Below are 15,636 nucleotides of genomic sequence, written 5' to 3'. Positions count from 1 at the left end.
TGACCAGTATTCCTCATTTTCGTCAGATTCAAAGCCAATCGCATTGAAAATACCAGGGTATTCATGCAACGAGTCTCAGAGAGCAGCCTCTGCCGCACATAGATAACACAGGGAGCCCAGATGAATGAATGGTGTCATTCATACAGCAGACTGCAAGAGCTTATAAGACATATATTTATATTGGCCAGAACCAGACTGCTGTATAAAAGCATCTTAAAACAAGGAAAATTCATAAAAAACTGGCAAAGTAAATCCTAATGTAATAGTCCATCCAACCATCTTGCTTTTAACACAAAGGTAAAAAACTTAGATGTATGAAAATGATGCTTTGTCAGGTCAATATCAAAAAGAAAGTTTCCACTTATTTCACATTATGAATCTCATACAAATCTCTCAAAAAATTGTATTCATATATATATATACAGTACCAAATCCCTCTACAATAATACAGAGCAAAGATCAGACGACTCACTGTGAGCAAGCCCTTGGCAGCAGCGGGAAGGAAAATCTCCCTTTTAACAGAAGGAAACCTCCAGCAGAACCATACATAAATACAGAAATTTTACCTCTTGAAAACTTAGCAAAATTTTTTAATAGTTTTGTGTTGTTGTACTGACCAAGCCTTTGTCTAACTCAGTGGTTCTTAACCTTGTTGGAGTTACCGAACCTCACCAGTTTCATATGCGTATTCACTGAACCCCTCTTTAGTGAAAAATAAAATAGGATTTTTTTCAAATTCAAGACATAGATATGTTTTTTACTGATGCACAAAATGAGCCATGCATGTCATGGCGGAGGCTCTGCCGAACCCCTGAGACCGACTCACCGAACCCCTAGGGTTCGATCGAACCCAGGTTAAGAACCACTGGTCTAACTGAATTACCAGAATGAAGGCAAATCTATGTAAAACCCCAAGACTTCGTAGATCATAGCGAGGCAGGTGAAGGAATGCATCTCTGGCAGTGCTCAAATTTCACTAAAATAAAGTACATCCTAAATTAGCAGCATTTATTACACTGAAAGAGCACAAGTACCTTGCTGTGCACCCACAGACAGACACACAGCCAGACACAGCTGAGGTTATAGAGGAGGTCAGGGGAGAACGACCATCTGATGCCAGCAGATGGAGGGATGCAGGGAGGGAGTGGAGGAAGAGGAGAAGCTGCAAATCAGGACGACATGACCGAAAGCTTATCGGCTGTTCTTAAGGCACTGATTTCACTTCTCATCCTGTTTGCTCCAGCGCACCCACCTTATGTTTATGTTAAACTTTGCAGTAGACGAGATAGTAGCTTACAGAATATATTCCATGAGCGGGAGTGCAAGCAGTGAATAATTAAACTCATGCACTCCAAGGTGATTGCTAACAATCCTTTCAATCCATTTGAATCCGATGGCCAAATAAGTTTTAAAAAAGTAGAAAAAAAGAGGCTCTCAGGATTCTTCTCTCTGTCATAGCATCCATTTCCCATTCATGCTTCTAAATGAGATGGGGTTTTTTCCCCTTTTGATTTTTCATTTGCCTGGTGCACTTGCCGGACCTGCTGCAGCAGCACTATCTCAGGAACACACTCGCTTCTGTGTCACCTGAAGTCACCTCTATCTCTCTGTGTGTCTTTGTTGTAGAACGGAGCAGTTCCAGGAGAGCCAGTGAAGAAGGATGAAAACTCCCGGAGAGGGAACTGGGGAAACCAGATTGAGTTTGTCCTCACCAGTGTGGGCTATGCTGTGGGCCTGGGCAATGTCTGGAGGTTTCCATACCTCTGCTACAGAAATGGAGGAGGTAAGCATCACAATGACGACCTGAGCCCATTATCTTTGCATTGACAAACTAAACTACAGTGTACCCATGTTCATAATATGATACAGACACTGATTTTTATGAAACATCAGAAGCCGCATTTATTATAATTGTTCTATTAATGAGGTCCAGATATGTAAACGAGTGGCAATCGTTTACAGGCTGCATTCATTCATTTATTTATTTATTTTTGTACATTTAAATGATGACAAATTACTGCACTGGAATACTAGAATGAAACTGTGAAGCTGAAAAGAAGCTTACTATGTATATATCATATATAATTTAAGAATGAATTCTAACTAAAACAAAAGAAAATAGACTTGTGAACCTTTAGACTTGCTTCCCTCTCATACCTTCCTAGCAGGTGTAATATTTCCATATCAGTTATGTACTATTGTTCTGTTTATCGACTTTTATAAACTTATGATGAGCTGTTAATATCTTTAGAGGGAGTGTATTTCTCCTATATTGGCTCCTCATTGGCTCCCTGTTATTACAGGCTCGAAGTTAAAATCCTCCTCCTCACATACAAGTACTGGAATAATGATATCATATTTAAAGACCTCCATAGTACCATGTTATCCTAACGAAGGAGTTTGCTCTCCGACTGCTGAGTTACTTGTGGTTCAGAGGATATTCAAAAGTAGAATGAGATTTCTTTCTGTTAAAAGGGGGTTATATGTGGATCTCATTTTTCTCAGAAACAAAAATCAGAAAAATCACGTAATTCTTTTTTTTTTAATATTCAACAGGTCCCAATCAGCCCGAATAGCAAACAGAAATTAAAAATACATGCCATGAAAGAGTTCGGGTCTCAGGAGGTTAAACCTATTTTCTTCTAATTGGTTGCAAAGCCTTCTGTTCTGACTCACGGAAACTACTTTTACATCGTTGTTCGAAGCGTTGTTTAAGTGTTGTTTAAAATGACAATCCAACGCTGTAATCGGATATACAGTTCCAAGAAAAAGTGTTTGAGTTCCAATTTGTTTTGCAAATTAGCCACTCTTACATGTTTCAGATGATCAAACGCTTTTAAATATTAGACAGAGTAAATCCGGGTAAATACAAAATCCTTTTTTGGATTGATGATTTTATTTATTAAGGGGAAAAAAACTTTCCAAACCTGTCTGGTACTGTGTGAAAATGTAATTACCCCCAAACCTAAGAACTAGTGTTTGTGCGTTGGTGATGACTGGGAATGAGTCTTTCACATCGCCATGGAGAAATTTTGTCCCAGGGTTTTTGAGCATGATTGACCTGTTTAAGGTCATGACAAAGCATCTGTATTGGATTTAAGTCCGCACTTTCACTTGGCCACTCCATGTCATTTTGGGTTTTTTAGCCAACTCAAAACCCACTTGTACAAAATAGCTTATCCCACATAACCTTTCCACTCTCCTATTTTATTTGTTTATGTCTTATGCTTTTATGATTCTGTAAACTTCTTGCTTTTATGTTGCTTTTATTCTACTGTGTACAGCGACCTTGAGTGTTTTGAAAGGCGCTTTCAAATAAGATGTATTATTAAATGTATTATTATTCAGAGGTGGTTTGGTTTACTGTCCTGCTGCATAACCCAAGTGTGCAGGAGCTCCAGGGAACAAACTGATGGCCGGATATTCCTCTTCAGGATTTTCAGTAGAGAGCAAAATGCATTGTTCCATCAGTTATGGCAAGTTATCCAAGTCCTGAAGCAGCAAAGTAGCTTCAGACCATCACACTACCACTGAGTGGTACAATAATCAGGTCAGCTCAGACTTTTGAGTAGACTCACTAAACACTCAGTTTCAGTTTTGTGTTTTGTTTTTTCTACTTTTGGCTCAGAGTGATTTCATATAGAGGGGATATAATAATATTGTCTATTATTGTCAGCATACAGCTCTAACTGTAAGCACACAAGGCCCATCCAGCTGCTGTACAAACCTTCTGTTTATGAGGGGCATCCAATCAGAAGACAGTTGGCTTTGACAGAGTTAAAGCAGCTTGTTCCAGACATTGGACGAAATAGGCCCAGCAGTAGATGATTCACATTTAAATCGGGATTCATACTAAGCTACTCTAGCAAAATCCATGAATATAAATATAAAGCTGAAAACAAATATGACTGTTGGTATGATGTTCTTTATATGAAATGGTGGGTTAGTTTTCAACTTTTGTCTCGTCAGTCCACAGAATATTTTCTCACAAGTCTTGGGGAACAGTAAAAAAAAAAAAAAAAAATTGTTTTGTTTTTTTTAGCTAATCTGTGGGTAGTTTTCTCTTGGGACATCTCCCATGGATGCCATTTTTGCTGAGACTTTTTTATTTTTGAATCATGAACACTGGCCTTACCTGAGGCAAGTGAGGCCTGCAGTTTTATAGATGTTGGTCTGGGTTCTTTTGTGACCTCCTGGAGGAGTCATCTGTGTACTTTCACCGTAATTTTGGTAGGGCTGCCACTACTGGGAAGGTCCACCACAAAGTTTTCTCCATTTGTGGATATTGGCTCTCACTGTGGCTCCCTGAAGTACCACATCTTTAGAAATGTCTTTGTAACCCTTTCCAGACTGAAAGATGTCAATGACTATATTTCTTAGCTTTCGGATGATGTGTTGCTTTTTGATATCTTTTACCTTGCTTCATTTTGTCAGACAGGTTCTGTTTAAGTGATTTTTTGATTCAGGTCTGGCAGTTATCAGGCTTTGGTTTGGCTCGTGAAATTGAACTTAACTTTCCAAACAAATGTGATTAATCACAGTTAATTCATGATTAACAAGGGGGGGAAGGTAATTACTTTTTCACATAGGGCCAGGTAGTTTGGATAGTTTTTTCCCTCTTAATAAATGAAATCAAAATTTAAAAGCTGCATTTTATTTTATATATCATATATGCACAAAAAAGGAGAAATCTGGAAAGGGGGAAATACTTTTCCACGGCACTGAATACGTGCCAGTAAAAAGGAAAAGAATAATAGGTCTTTAACAGTTAAACTGGGGTTAGAATCTAAAAAAAAAAAGGGAAATTTAGCAGATATGATTACTTATTTGTGCTAACATTATCAGCAAGATCTTTTATTGTGTGTATTTGTTTGAGATATAAAGTCAGATCATTGTGCAGGCTGGATGTTTCAAACATATTTCATAGACCTATACTCGGTGCAGCTGTCTTTTTTCCACAATAGCTCACACATTACGTGCTCAACATCAATGCAAAACATCTTTTTAGGCATAAAGGTTTGCAGTTATTGTTTGTTGGGCTGTGATTGCTGTCAAAATATGTCTGAGCACATAGAACAGATCCAGGTGCTGCTGCTGTTATGCTGCTTTCATAATAAAGCTACCGTATTCAGTGCGTAAGAACATCGTGACAGCAAAATAAGCTCTTTTGTCAGTATTTTGCTCCCTACTCTGATGCATCCTAAAAGCTGTGGATTAAACATTAAACAGCCTAAATTGTGTTTTAAATACCTTGCATCTTCCTTTGAAAACATGCGCAAGAATTGTACCAACGTGTAGTGAAAAGCAGCAGTGTTGGTCCAGTTCTCCTCACTCAGTGCTTGATTTCCTTGGCATGACCCCAGCTGCAGATAATAAGCCTACAGTGCAAATATTTGGATTTGTGTCATGCATGCAGGAGCCTTGAGTTCCTGCGCAAGGACTTTGTATATGGAGGCCATGCATTAGCTCAACACACAGCTGCAGATACTGCAGCAGTGACCGTTCACTTTATCAGCAGTGAAAAGGTTTGGACAGTATCAGCTGGTTGCACCAACATAGTTCACATGTGGAGTATCTTATGAAAGCATACTAGCACGTGCACACACGCACAGATTGTCCCTCTAGTTGACCGTCTGGTTTTTGGTCCAGTCTGAACCACCAGAGAGTTGCTGCACTGCTGAACAGACATTTAGTGACCTCTCTGCTCACTCTAGGGAGGTTATATAACAGATGAAATTCATTTGCTTTTTAAAAAAAAAAATAATAATAATTTCAGGTTCAGTTATAAGTCTGTATGGCATGGGTCCAATTCATGTAAGACTTGATTTGGTTAAGTTTTAAATTGCACGTCATTGCTTACACGTAAGTATTTTAAACCGTATAATAGCACAGCCTGTTTTTAATGACAACATATGGTCCATTGTGCCTCTCTGGCTTGTAGCTGGAGAGCCTACCTATGTAGAATACTTATAGACTACGTCTGCCAGCTTATATAATGTGCCTGATTTCTTTTGTCTGCTGGTGTCTGTGGACTTGGCATCTCTGCAGTAATTATGCTCATCTGGCTCCATGGTAGTTATTATCTTTGTCAGGTAACAGAATAGGAGGCAGCTGACTTTTGTTTGCCTCGTAGGTTTGGATATTTTTGTCACGACTAACACAAAAAGTGTTCTCACAACAACACAGTAATTTGTACAGACCATGCATCTAGCTGTTTAAGAGTTTGCTAGCAACAAAACACTGAATAGGGCACCATTTATATCAGAGGGGACGAGTTATGCTTGTCTTCATTTTCTCTGATATATCTTAATAGCTCTAACTGTAAGCACACAAGGCCCATCCAGCTGCTGTAATCAGAAGACAGTTGGCTTTGACAGAGTTAAAACAGCTTGTTCCAGACATTGGACGAAATAAGGCCACCAATGCCCAGCAGTAGATGATTCACATTTAAACTGGGATTCATACTAAGCTACTCTAGCAAAATCCATGAATATAAATATAAAGCTGAAAACAAATATGACATGTCCCTTTAAATCAATGTGTTCGTGTATCCTTCCCAGTCTTTCTGGACCAGAGAAATTGACTTCCTGGTTAATTTTCTCCTCCAGGTGCCTTCATGCTGCCATACTTCATCATGCTTGTGTTCTGTGGCATTCCACTCTTCTTCCTCGAGCTCTCCTTTGGTCAGTTTGCCAGCTTGGGCTGTTTGGGGGTTTGGAAGATCAGCCCCATGTTTAAAGGTAAGTATATGCGTGTGTATGTCTTTGTGTGAATATTGATTTTATTGTTCATATGAAAATTTAATTAGGCAGCAGTAGTTACATCCACTTCACATTTTAGTTTCTAATGTTCTCTACCTGGTTATCTTTTTCTCTCCATCCTGTCCTACCTTAAGGCGTGGGCTACGGCATGATGGTGGTGTCCACCTACATTGGGATATACTACAATGTGGTCATTTGCATTGCCTTCTACTACTTTTTCTTGTCCATGACAAACCTGCTTCCATGGACTTACTGCAACAACCCGTGGAACACGCCAGACTGCAGCGGTGTCGTTAGCAGTTACCAGTTGAACGCTAGCCTGGCAAATGCTACCAGTAGCTTGGTAGCTGGGGTGTCTGAGGTAGTGAACCGGACCAAGAGGACCAGCCCAAGCGAGGAGTACTGGAAGTAAGAACAGGAAGTATATGATGCACTTAGGCTGACACTAAAAATACAGTTAAACCAAAAGTTTTTCTCTGCGAAGTAGTACTATATATAAAATAAATCAGGAATGCTTGCTCATGCAATGATTGAGTTTTGTAATGCACTTTGTTTTGCCGAGTTATACCAGTAACCTCTTAGAACCTGGTTGTGTAGGCCTATCATTCTTAACAGAGGTCGAAATTGACTCAGACCTATCAGATAAGTTTGACTCAAAGAGGCCTCATGTTTGCAGAAAGTATTCAAATATTTGGACTAGATTTGACTGGACTAGCAGAAGTTTCTGTACAGTGTTGGGTCTGCATCATCTCAGCTGACATGCAGGGTGTTTACCATACCCCTGCGCACTCTGTTGTGCAGCACAGTCACAAAAATCTGCATAAAGTAGGAGATCTTTAAGCGGATATCCAGGTACATCTACTGTTTAAGTGCAGGCTTTGCTATGTTATGTAAAAGTGAGAGTGGTGTATATGCATCAATTATCAGGGATGTGACAATGCTAGAAATTTGGTGGTTTGCATTGTAGAGTGTGCATAAACCATGAGGTTAGTAGCTGGCTTCTGGAAATTGCATTTTGTCTCAACTTTAGCATTTTGACTCTTACTATGTTAGAGGCCGTACCGTACTATATATAATATATATTATACTGGCAGATGCTGCTTGTGTAAGAACAACTATCAGTCACAGTAGCCATCGGTACCCAAAAAGATGAATTAAAAAAATAAACTCAAACAGCATACATAGAGCTGGGCGATAGAACGATAACGATATGTATCGCGATATAACTTTGACTCGATAGAGAAATTAAGCTATCGCGATAGACCTCGCCGCTCTTGTCCTCAAGAAAAAAAAAAAAAGGTCAGCCAATCCAAATTAAGTAGCGCAGAGCCGAACCAATCACAGCCGCAGCATCACGTCACGTGACTTGTTACGTACAGCACAAGTGCCAAGCCGCACGTGTGTTTGTTTGGGAAGCAGCCAGCGGGTAATGGAGGAAATGAGTGTGCCGACTAGAAAAATCAACCGAGCGTGACCGAAGAGAAAACAGATGATGGTTCCAATGCCGGAGAGATTGTCGAACGGAAGAGCCATAGAAGTTCCGTAGTGTGAAGGTATTTCGGCTATTTCAAGTCTGACAAAAAACAGAGTAGCGTGCACTGTAAATTGTGCCGAAAGCAAGTCTGGAAATACAATAAACTGGTGCATGCGTCACACTGTGCGCCACGTTATTGTTTCGGTGAAATGAATTTCTACAATACTGTTAATTCTACTCTCTGCAGTGTTTAAATGCTTACATATACACAAAGTTACTGTCCCTCCACACATACGACTCTGTTCTGCTTCTATGCCCCAGCTTTGTTTACTTTTTCCCACCGAGGCTTCTAGACTTCTGATTGGCCAACATTTCGGCACGGTTAGGAATCTAGCGCCACCTGCTGCTTTGGCATGTTCATAGCAGCGTTTTCCTTCATTTCTGCCTTTATGTGTGGACGGGATTATTTTTTAAAACGAAAACGGAAAATCTCCGTTTTCAAAGATACCCGTGTACGTGTGGACGTAGCCTCAGTCTCTGACTGGAAGCGCTAATTCGTCATTCGGCTTTTGTCAGACTAAAGTAACTGTTAAAACTGTTTGAAAAGCTCAGCTATACAACAAGGAGAGATTGAGAATTTCCTTTTAGTTCTCAGTTTATTTGATATTGACAAAAGTTAGTCAGTTTTGTCTGTTCTTCTGTAAAACAAACTAAGATTTATTTTTAGAATTAATATTTTGTTTCTAAGTGGAATTGACAATTTAGTCTGTTTTGTTTGTTCTATTTTGAAACTTAAACGCTTTAGCGGCTGCCTTTTGTGTAGTTTGCAATATTTGCCTTTATTTATCTGAAAAAGTCTCATGTTCCTTAACTCATTCACTGCCAGCCATTGGCAGTGAATGAGTTAAACCCATTGACTCATTCACTGCAATTGACGGCTATAGACGTCAATGGCAGTGAATGAGTTAAGTACATCTACCCTGTTGAACTTATTATGGGAAATAAGTATTTAAATAAAAACAAGCTGCTGATTATTTCACATTTTACTTGTGAGCAACGGCACATTTAAATCTTACAAATATAGTTATTTGGCTTATATCGTGATAGATATCGTTATCGCCTGAAATGAAAAAAACATATCGTGATATGAAAAAATCTCATATCGCCCAGCTCTAAGCATACAGTTATGATGGGGAAAGGCTGGAAATGTGCTTTTAATCCTATGGTGACTGACTTGACACTCCAGGAACTACAGATTTTGGCACTTCCGCGTTGGCTTCAGTTTTTGCCCTCACAGTTTGTTGCACAGGGAGCAAAAGTGTAAGAGAAATATCACGATTTTAATTACTAAAGTTGAGGTAGACCTGTCCTGCACCTGCCGCTGCCATTCCACATATTGTTATTGTACAGGATCTCTAGTGCTTGCAGAAATCTCCAAAAACATTGGTACTTTCAGTAGCATTTCACTGTCAACTTCTTTAGAATTTTATCATCATTTTTGTGCCAGTGTAGCAGTTCCTGTGGCATTCGCATCACTTAACATCCATAATTAGTAGCATTAATATAGGCCATCAAAGTGGAAGTCAGAGTGTTGTCATTATCTGCTGCCTCTTATTCAAATGTGTTGCAGAAGGAGCAGCCCTGTAACTGCACTCCCTGATGCTTTTCTTGGCATTTTAATGACAGAGGGTACATATGATTATGTAATGTGGGACTGCTCAGCTTGTCGGTACAGACTACCTGTTCATTACTAATTACAATACCACATATAATACCATTTCAGATTGATGGATCTTTTTGATCACAAGATACAAGGTTTTTGTGGCTCTGCTTAAAGTTTTCTATTATCTATGTGCTGAAGACTGTTGATAGAGTGCAAAGCTGGGCTTTTTTTCCTCTTTCAGAGTTTTCTTCTCTTGCACAACTTTAGTCAGACGTGTAAATGTAAAGTATTTCAAGCACCTGAAACCTTCTCTGTCTGTGTGTCTGTCTATCAGACACTATGTGTTGAACATCTCTGATGATATTGGGAACTTTGGAGAGGTCCGTCTCCCTATCCTGGGATGCCTGGCTGTATCCTGGGCTGTTGTCTTCCTCTGTCTCATCAGGGGCGTTAAATCCTCTGGAAAGGTGAGCCTAGAGCACACACACATGCACACACACACCCTGGCTTGATGGCATTTTAAGGCGCTTGTGTATAGGATGATTTTATCAGCTTGTGTGATCATCTGTGTGTTCAGGTGGTGTACTTCACAGCCACATTCCCTTATGTTGTTCTGACTATCCTCTTCATCCGTGGCATCACCCTGGATGGAGCCATCAACGGCATCAAGTACTACCTGACTCCACAGTGGCAGAAAGTCCTTGATGCAAAGGTATGCACTTCCATTAGCATGTAGATAAATGAGATGTGCTGGATGTAGAAATGTTTCTGAACTGGGTTTTTTCCCCCCATCTTTGTACTGCCTCTGACGGTTTGTGGGTTTGTTTGTGTAGGTGTGGGGAGATGCCGCCTCACAGATCTTCTACTCCTTGGGTTGTGCCTGGGGTGGTCTCATTACCATGGCTTCATATAACAAGTTCCACAACAACTGTTTCAGGTTGGTAAAGATGATGAGTAAACTCATTATAAGCTATGCTTTAAATAAAAAAGAATACACATTCAGGGCCAGGCGATGATGAGTTACTAAGGAAGAAATTCTGAGGAAAAGACTTTGCTTTGTCTAATGGGATTAAAATCCAACTGCCAGCACCTTAAAAGCACACCTATAAAAACATTACCACGATATAGGTTTGGTTTTGTCATTGTGGTGAGTGCTGTGCTGAGTATAACTCGCTCTGGGGAAAAAAGCCTGACTTTATTTGAGTTTATGCATCAGATGACCTAATGAGTCAGAGCAAGAGCTAAGGAGCAACTATGAGCAGTGGGGTAAAATAGTCATTCGCAAAAAGAGAAGGTGAGGTAAGTGGGCACAGAGATAAATGCTCTTTTGGACTTGTGTTAGGAGGCTGGTTGCCATGTGCTTGAACACCAGGGGAGCGTGCAAGAAGCCAAAGAGAAGGTGAAGATGGAGGAAAAAGGACAGAGAAGGAGATAAGGAGGGAAAACGATGTCATTTACTCTCCTGAGCTTGTCCACACATGCTGATGGAGTGAGGGTGTCGGTGGAGGGGGCTAAGGAGAGAAGCTAAAGATATAATGTGTTCCTCTGCCAGAAGCTTGAAGTTGTGCTATCAGTGCACACAGCTGCACGGCAACTTAATCAGCTTGTGTTCTGCAGCTCCATCCCTGGTGGAGATGCTTTTTGCACTCCTGTAACACCACCAGTTGGTGCGCATGCAGAAGTGCAGATAGAGTGGGATCGAACAGAATCCGTATGCGTGGGGAAACGGACTGGCATCAAAGTGATCAAAGACATCCTCTGCAGTAACCTTAACAGGAAATGTGAGAAAGGAAAGCAGTGTGGAAACACAGTATTCCCTTGTTTAGATCTGAACACGGTCAAAGTCCGAGTCTGTGTCGGAGGAAGAGAAGATGAAAAGGTGTTTCCCGGGCAACAGTCAGATGTCAAAAAAAGAGCAGAAAACCAGCACTAGTGTATTAGTGTAAACAGAGTAAATGAGCTTAGGAACACTATCGTGACTCATACATCGGGCCTATTAAGACTAATGAAGCCATCTTCTATATTAATTCACGGTTTTATTAAACACTGATATTTCAGCAGACAGATCGAGATCAGCTGATCCCATTTGTTTTTCTTTAACCATTTAAAATGTGTTCGGTATGTATTCATATAATTGGCTTTGTTCTTTGTTCCTTTCAACATACAGAGACAGCATCATCATCAGTATAACCAACTGTGCCACCAGCGTTTATGCTGGCTTTGTCATTTTCTCCATCCTGGGCTTCATGGCCCATCACCTCAACGTCCCCGTGTCAGAGGTGGCTGACCACGGTCCGGGGCTGGCCTTTGTGGCCTACCCAGAAGCCCTCACTCTGCTTCCAATCTCGCCGCTGTGGTCGCTGCTTTTCTTCTTCATGCTCATCCTTCTGGGACTGGGAACTCAGGTGAGAGCAAGAAACTGCAGCGTCACGCACCGCTCAAAGATTTCATTATGAACTGTGTGAAATCATATAATTAACTTCTTAATTAAGCTTAGTAATCAGTATAAGTAATTAATATGCATTGACCTTGTGGATATAATTAATTAAACATTACACTAAATGTGTATGGAGACAGACGTATAGATAGGTGACTGTATATGTGCAGTCATTAGTATAGATTGTTTTTCATGTTTTCAGCTGGAGCGGTCTACCAAATTCCAGTTTACCTTCAAACAACAAAACAACGTGCAAATGCTGTCTTTAGTCCATATTTGTTGCATGCTGAGTGAACCTCCATGCTGATACTCTAAATAGACCAAATAAACTCACTGGAATGAGAACTGACTGGAATTGTTTGCGTGGGGAAATCAGGATTAGATCTGATCTGGATCTGCTGATGTGTAATGCTAAAAAGCTTACAAGTCATTTACAGTCAACAGTTAGTCTGCCTGTGTGCCACGTTTTTCATTGCTGACTCAGGGAGACTATAGGTGCTGTTTGTAGGTATAACTTAGATGCTATCTTTTTGAAGTGATTGTGGCCCCGTAGCTACAAAATTATATTCCTGCTAAAATGAGATGGTGAACATTATGTCCCACTAAATAATAGTGTTTGAATTTAATAGACGTAACCTCTCATAACCCTGATTCCAAGTTTGGACTTGCTAAACTGCTAAATATTTAAAATAAAGGAGTGGCACGCTCTGTGGTCTTCTGCTGCTAACCATTTGCATCTTACTTCATTATATATTTAGGTGAAACTGGGAAATTTGTATCTGGAATGATGTATTTGATGCCAGCAAAACAAAACTATCGAGTGGAAAGAAGCTGAAATGGAGTGTTTCAGAAGTAAAGATGGGCGTTCACCCTCCTTAACATTTCTCAATGTAAAGTTAATCAGTGACCGTGGCATCAGTGCTATTAATGCTAAAGGATATATTCAAGTTTGGAGCAACATATGCTGCTATCCAGGGGACATCTGTGGCAGGGATGGGCTTGTTTATTTCATCAAGATAACATGCACAGCACATATTACAGTGCAGCTCTGAACTGTTAAGCTGCTGAAATCTTATATTAAGCAATACACTCAACAGCCACTTTGTTAGGTGCACCAACTGCTCATTAACGCAATTGTTTAATCAGCTAATCACACGGCAGCATTTAGGCACGAGCACATGGTCGAGACATCTTGCTGACATTCAAACCAAGCATTCGAATAGAAAAGAAAGGCCATTTAAATTACTTTAAATGTGGCATAGCTGTTAGCCAGATAGGCTGGTTTGAGGATTTCAGAAACTGGAGATCTGCTAGGATTTTCCAGCACAAGCATCTCTGCAAAGGATGGTCCATAAAAAAGAAAATATCCAGTAAGCAGCAGCTTTCTGGGCAAAAATCCCTTGTTTGATGTCAGAGGAGATTGGGCAGATTCAAGCTGATGGACAGGCAACAGTAACTAAAATAACTACTCATAACAATCATGGTATGCAGAAGAGCGTCTCTAAATGGCCAACACATTGAAGCAGATGAGCTCCAGCAGATTGGCCAGCACAGAACTGGAAAAATAGTCTGAGTCTCATTCAGTCGGTAGTGTCACAATTTGGTATAAACAAGATGAAGGCACCAGCATCCTGCCAGTGTTTCAGGCTGCTGCTGGTGCAGTAATGGTATGGGGGATATCTTCTACGCACACTGAGCATTGTTTAAATGCAACAGCCTACAGTAGTATCATTGCTAACAATGTCCATCCCTTTATAGCCACAGTGGTCCATCAATGTGGCTATAGTCAGCTTACAGTTAGTTTCTTAAACATGAAATTGAGTCCACTTCACCTCCACTGAGTATTTCCTTGTTGAATCTGTGCCATGAAAAATTTAGTTGGTTGTGAAGGGAAAAGGGGGTCAAACCTGATACTTACCAGTATCTGCCTAATAATGTGGCCACTGAGTGTAGAACAGGAAAACATTTGGCTGTAGAAATTGCTTGTGTGTACTTGACTTTTTCAGAATCAGGGTTGTAGTACTATTCTAACCTTTTAGCCAGTATGAATAAGAGGTGTTTTATTCTCAGACATTTATTTGACTTTCTGCGTATTTTTGGTAAAATATAGACATTATGCTTCAGAGGTGGATTTTTACTTCCATATATTGAATATTTACAGATCAAATTCACAGTACAGTGGATATATATGTGGCTGGTCTTAAGGAATGCTGTAATAAACCAATTGTATTTCATTAAAAAATACATTTAAATAGACAGGACAATGAAATTGAGGAATTTTTATTCTCACAATTACTCAACAATGGATTATCCCTTTGGTCAAGATTCCTTTTGGTCTGTCGTCATGTAAGCAGAAGTTTGATCAAGAATTCATCTCCTGTCAAATTCTTTTCCCTGTTCATGTAGTTCTGTCTGCTGGAGACCTTAGTGACGGCCATCGTCGATGAAATTGGTACAGACTGGATCATCAAGAACAAGACCGTAGTCACGCTGTCAGTGGCCATAGCTGGTTTTCTACTGGGAGTGCCGCTAACGACACAGGTACAAACATATGGAGAGCACATCCTTAAACACAATCACTCTCTCACTGGACTGATGTTTTTTACTCATTCTTTGTGTGTGTGTGTGTGTGTGTGTGTGTGTGTGTGTGTGTGTGTGTGTGTGTGTGTGTGTGTGTGTGTGTGTGTGTGTGTGTGTGTGTGTGCGCACGCGCGCGCAGGCAGGAATCTATTGGCTTTTACTGATGGACAACTATGCTGCCAGTTTCTCTTTGGTGATCATCTCATGCATCATGTGCATCTGCATCATGTATATTTACGGTAAGGAGGGAAAAAGAGTGAACATGGTGCACTTTCTAAGTGTGGTAGTTCAATTTTACAAATATGTAATCACACAGGCACAAACTGAAACACACCTAAATAAGTGTTCAAGCTGATCTCAGATATATGACCAACACTCAGTGGATGATCGAAAAAGGTCTAATTTACTTATGGATCCAAGTTATAGATGAGTAGCAGGAACAGTGGGGTGTCATTCAGAATATGAACAGGAGAGATAGTGATACCACAGTGGACCATACCCACAGTGAAACCTGGTAGTAGGTGTTGTGCATTTTGCCTACTCAGGAATAGGACACCTGCACTGATTAATAATAATAATAATAATAATGGATTGTATTTGTATAGTGCTTTTGGAGGCCCTCAAAGCGCTTTATAATTCCACTATTCATTCACTCTCACATTCACACACTGGTGGAAGCAGCTACAGTTGTAGCCGCAGCTGCCCTGGGGCAGACTGACAG

At 40.3% G+C, this 15,636-nt stretch overlaps 1 protein-coding gene across 2 annotated transcripts in view; it reads left to right on the top strand.

The window, feature by feature from the left end:
• slc6a9 (solute carrier family 6 member 9) overlaps nucleotides 1-15,636 on the top strand; it is an 82,977-nt gene that overhangs the window by 57,973 nt on the left and 9,368 nt on the right. For both annotated transcript variants that reach the window (XM_024806054.2, XM_004565329.4), the window contains 9 exons: nucleotides 1,627-1,783; nucleotides 6,609-6,740; nucleotides 6,896-7,169; nucleotides 10,233-10,365; nucleotides 10,476-10,610; nucleotides 10,732-10,835; nucleotides 12,066-12,303; nucleotides 14,742-14,876; nucleotides 15,055-15,154. In XM_024806054.2, coding sequence (XP_024661822.2) covers nucleotides 1,627-1,783; nucleotides 6,609-6,740; nucleotides 6,896-7,169; nucleotides 10,233-10,365; nucleotides 10,476-10,610; nucleotides 10,732-10,835; nucleotides 12,066-12,303; nucleotides 14,742-14,876; nucleotides 15,055-15,154 — 1,408 coding nt within the window. The remainder of the gene's footprint in view (nucleotides 1-1,626; nucleotides 1,784-6,608; nucleotides 6,741-6,895; nucleotides 7,170-10,232; nucleotides 10,366-10,475; nucleotides 10,611-10,731; nucleotides 10,836-12,065; nucleotides 12,304-14,741; nucleotides 14,877-15,054; nucleotides 15,155-15,636) is intronic.

Source organism: Maylandia zebra, linkage group LG18 (genome assembly GCF_041146795.1).
Source record: "Maylandia zebra isolate NMK-2024a linkage group LG18, Mzebra_GT3a, whole genome shotgun sequence".
Classification (NCBI taxonomy): Eukaryota; Metazoa; Chordata; class Actinopteri; order Cichliformes; family Cichlidae; genus Maylandia; species Maylandia zebra.
The sequence above is the reverse complement of the archived record's forward strand: the minus strand, read 5'-3'. Positions and strand labels throughout refer to the sequence as shown.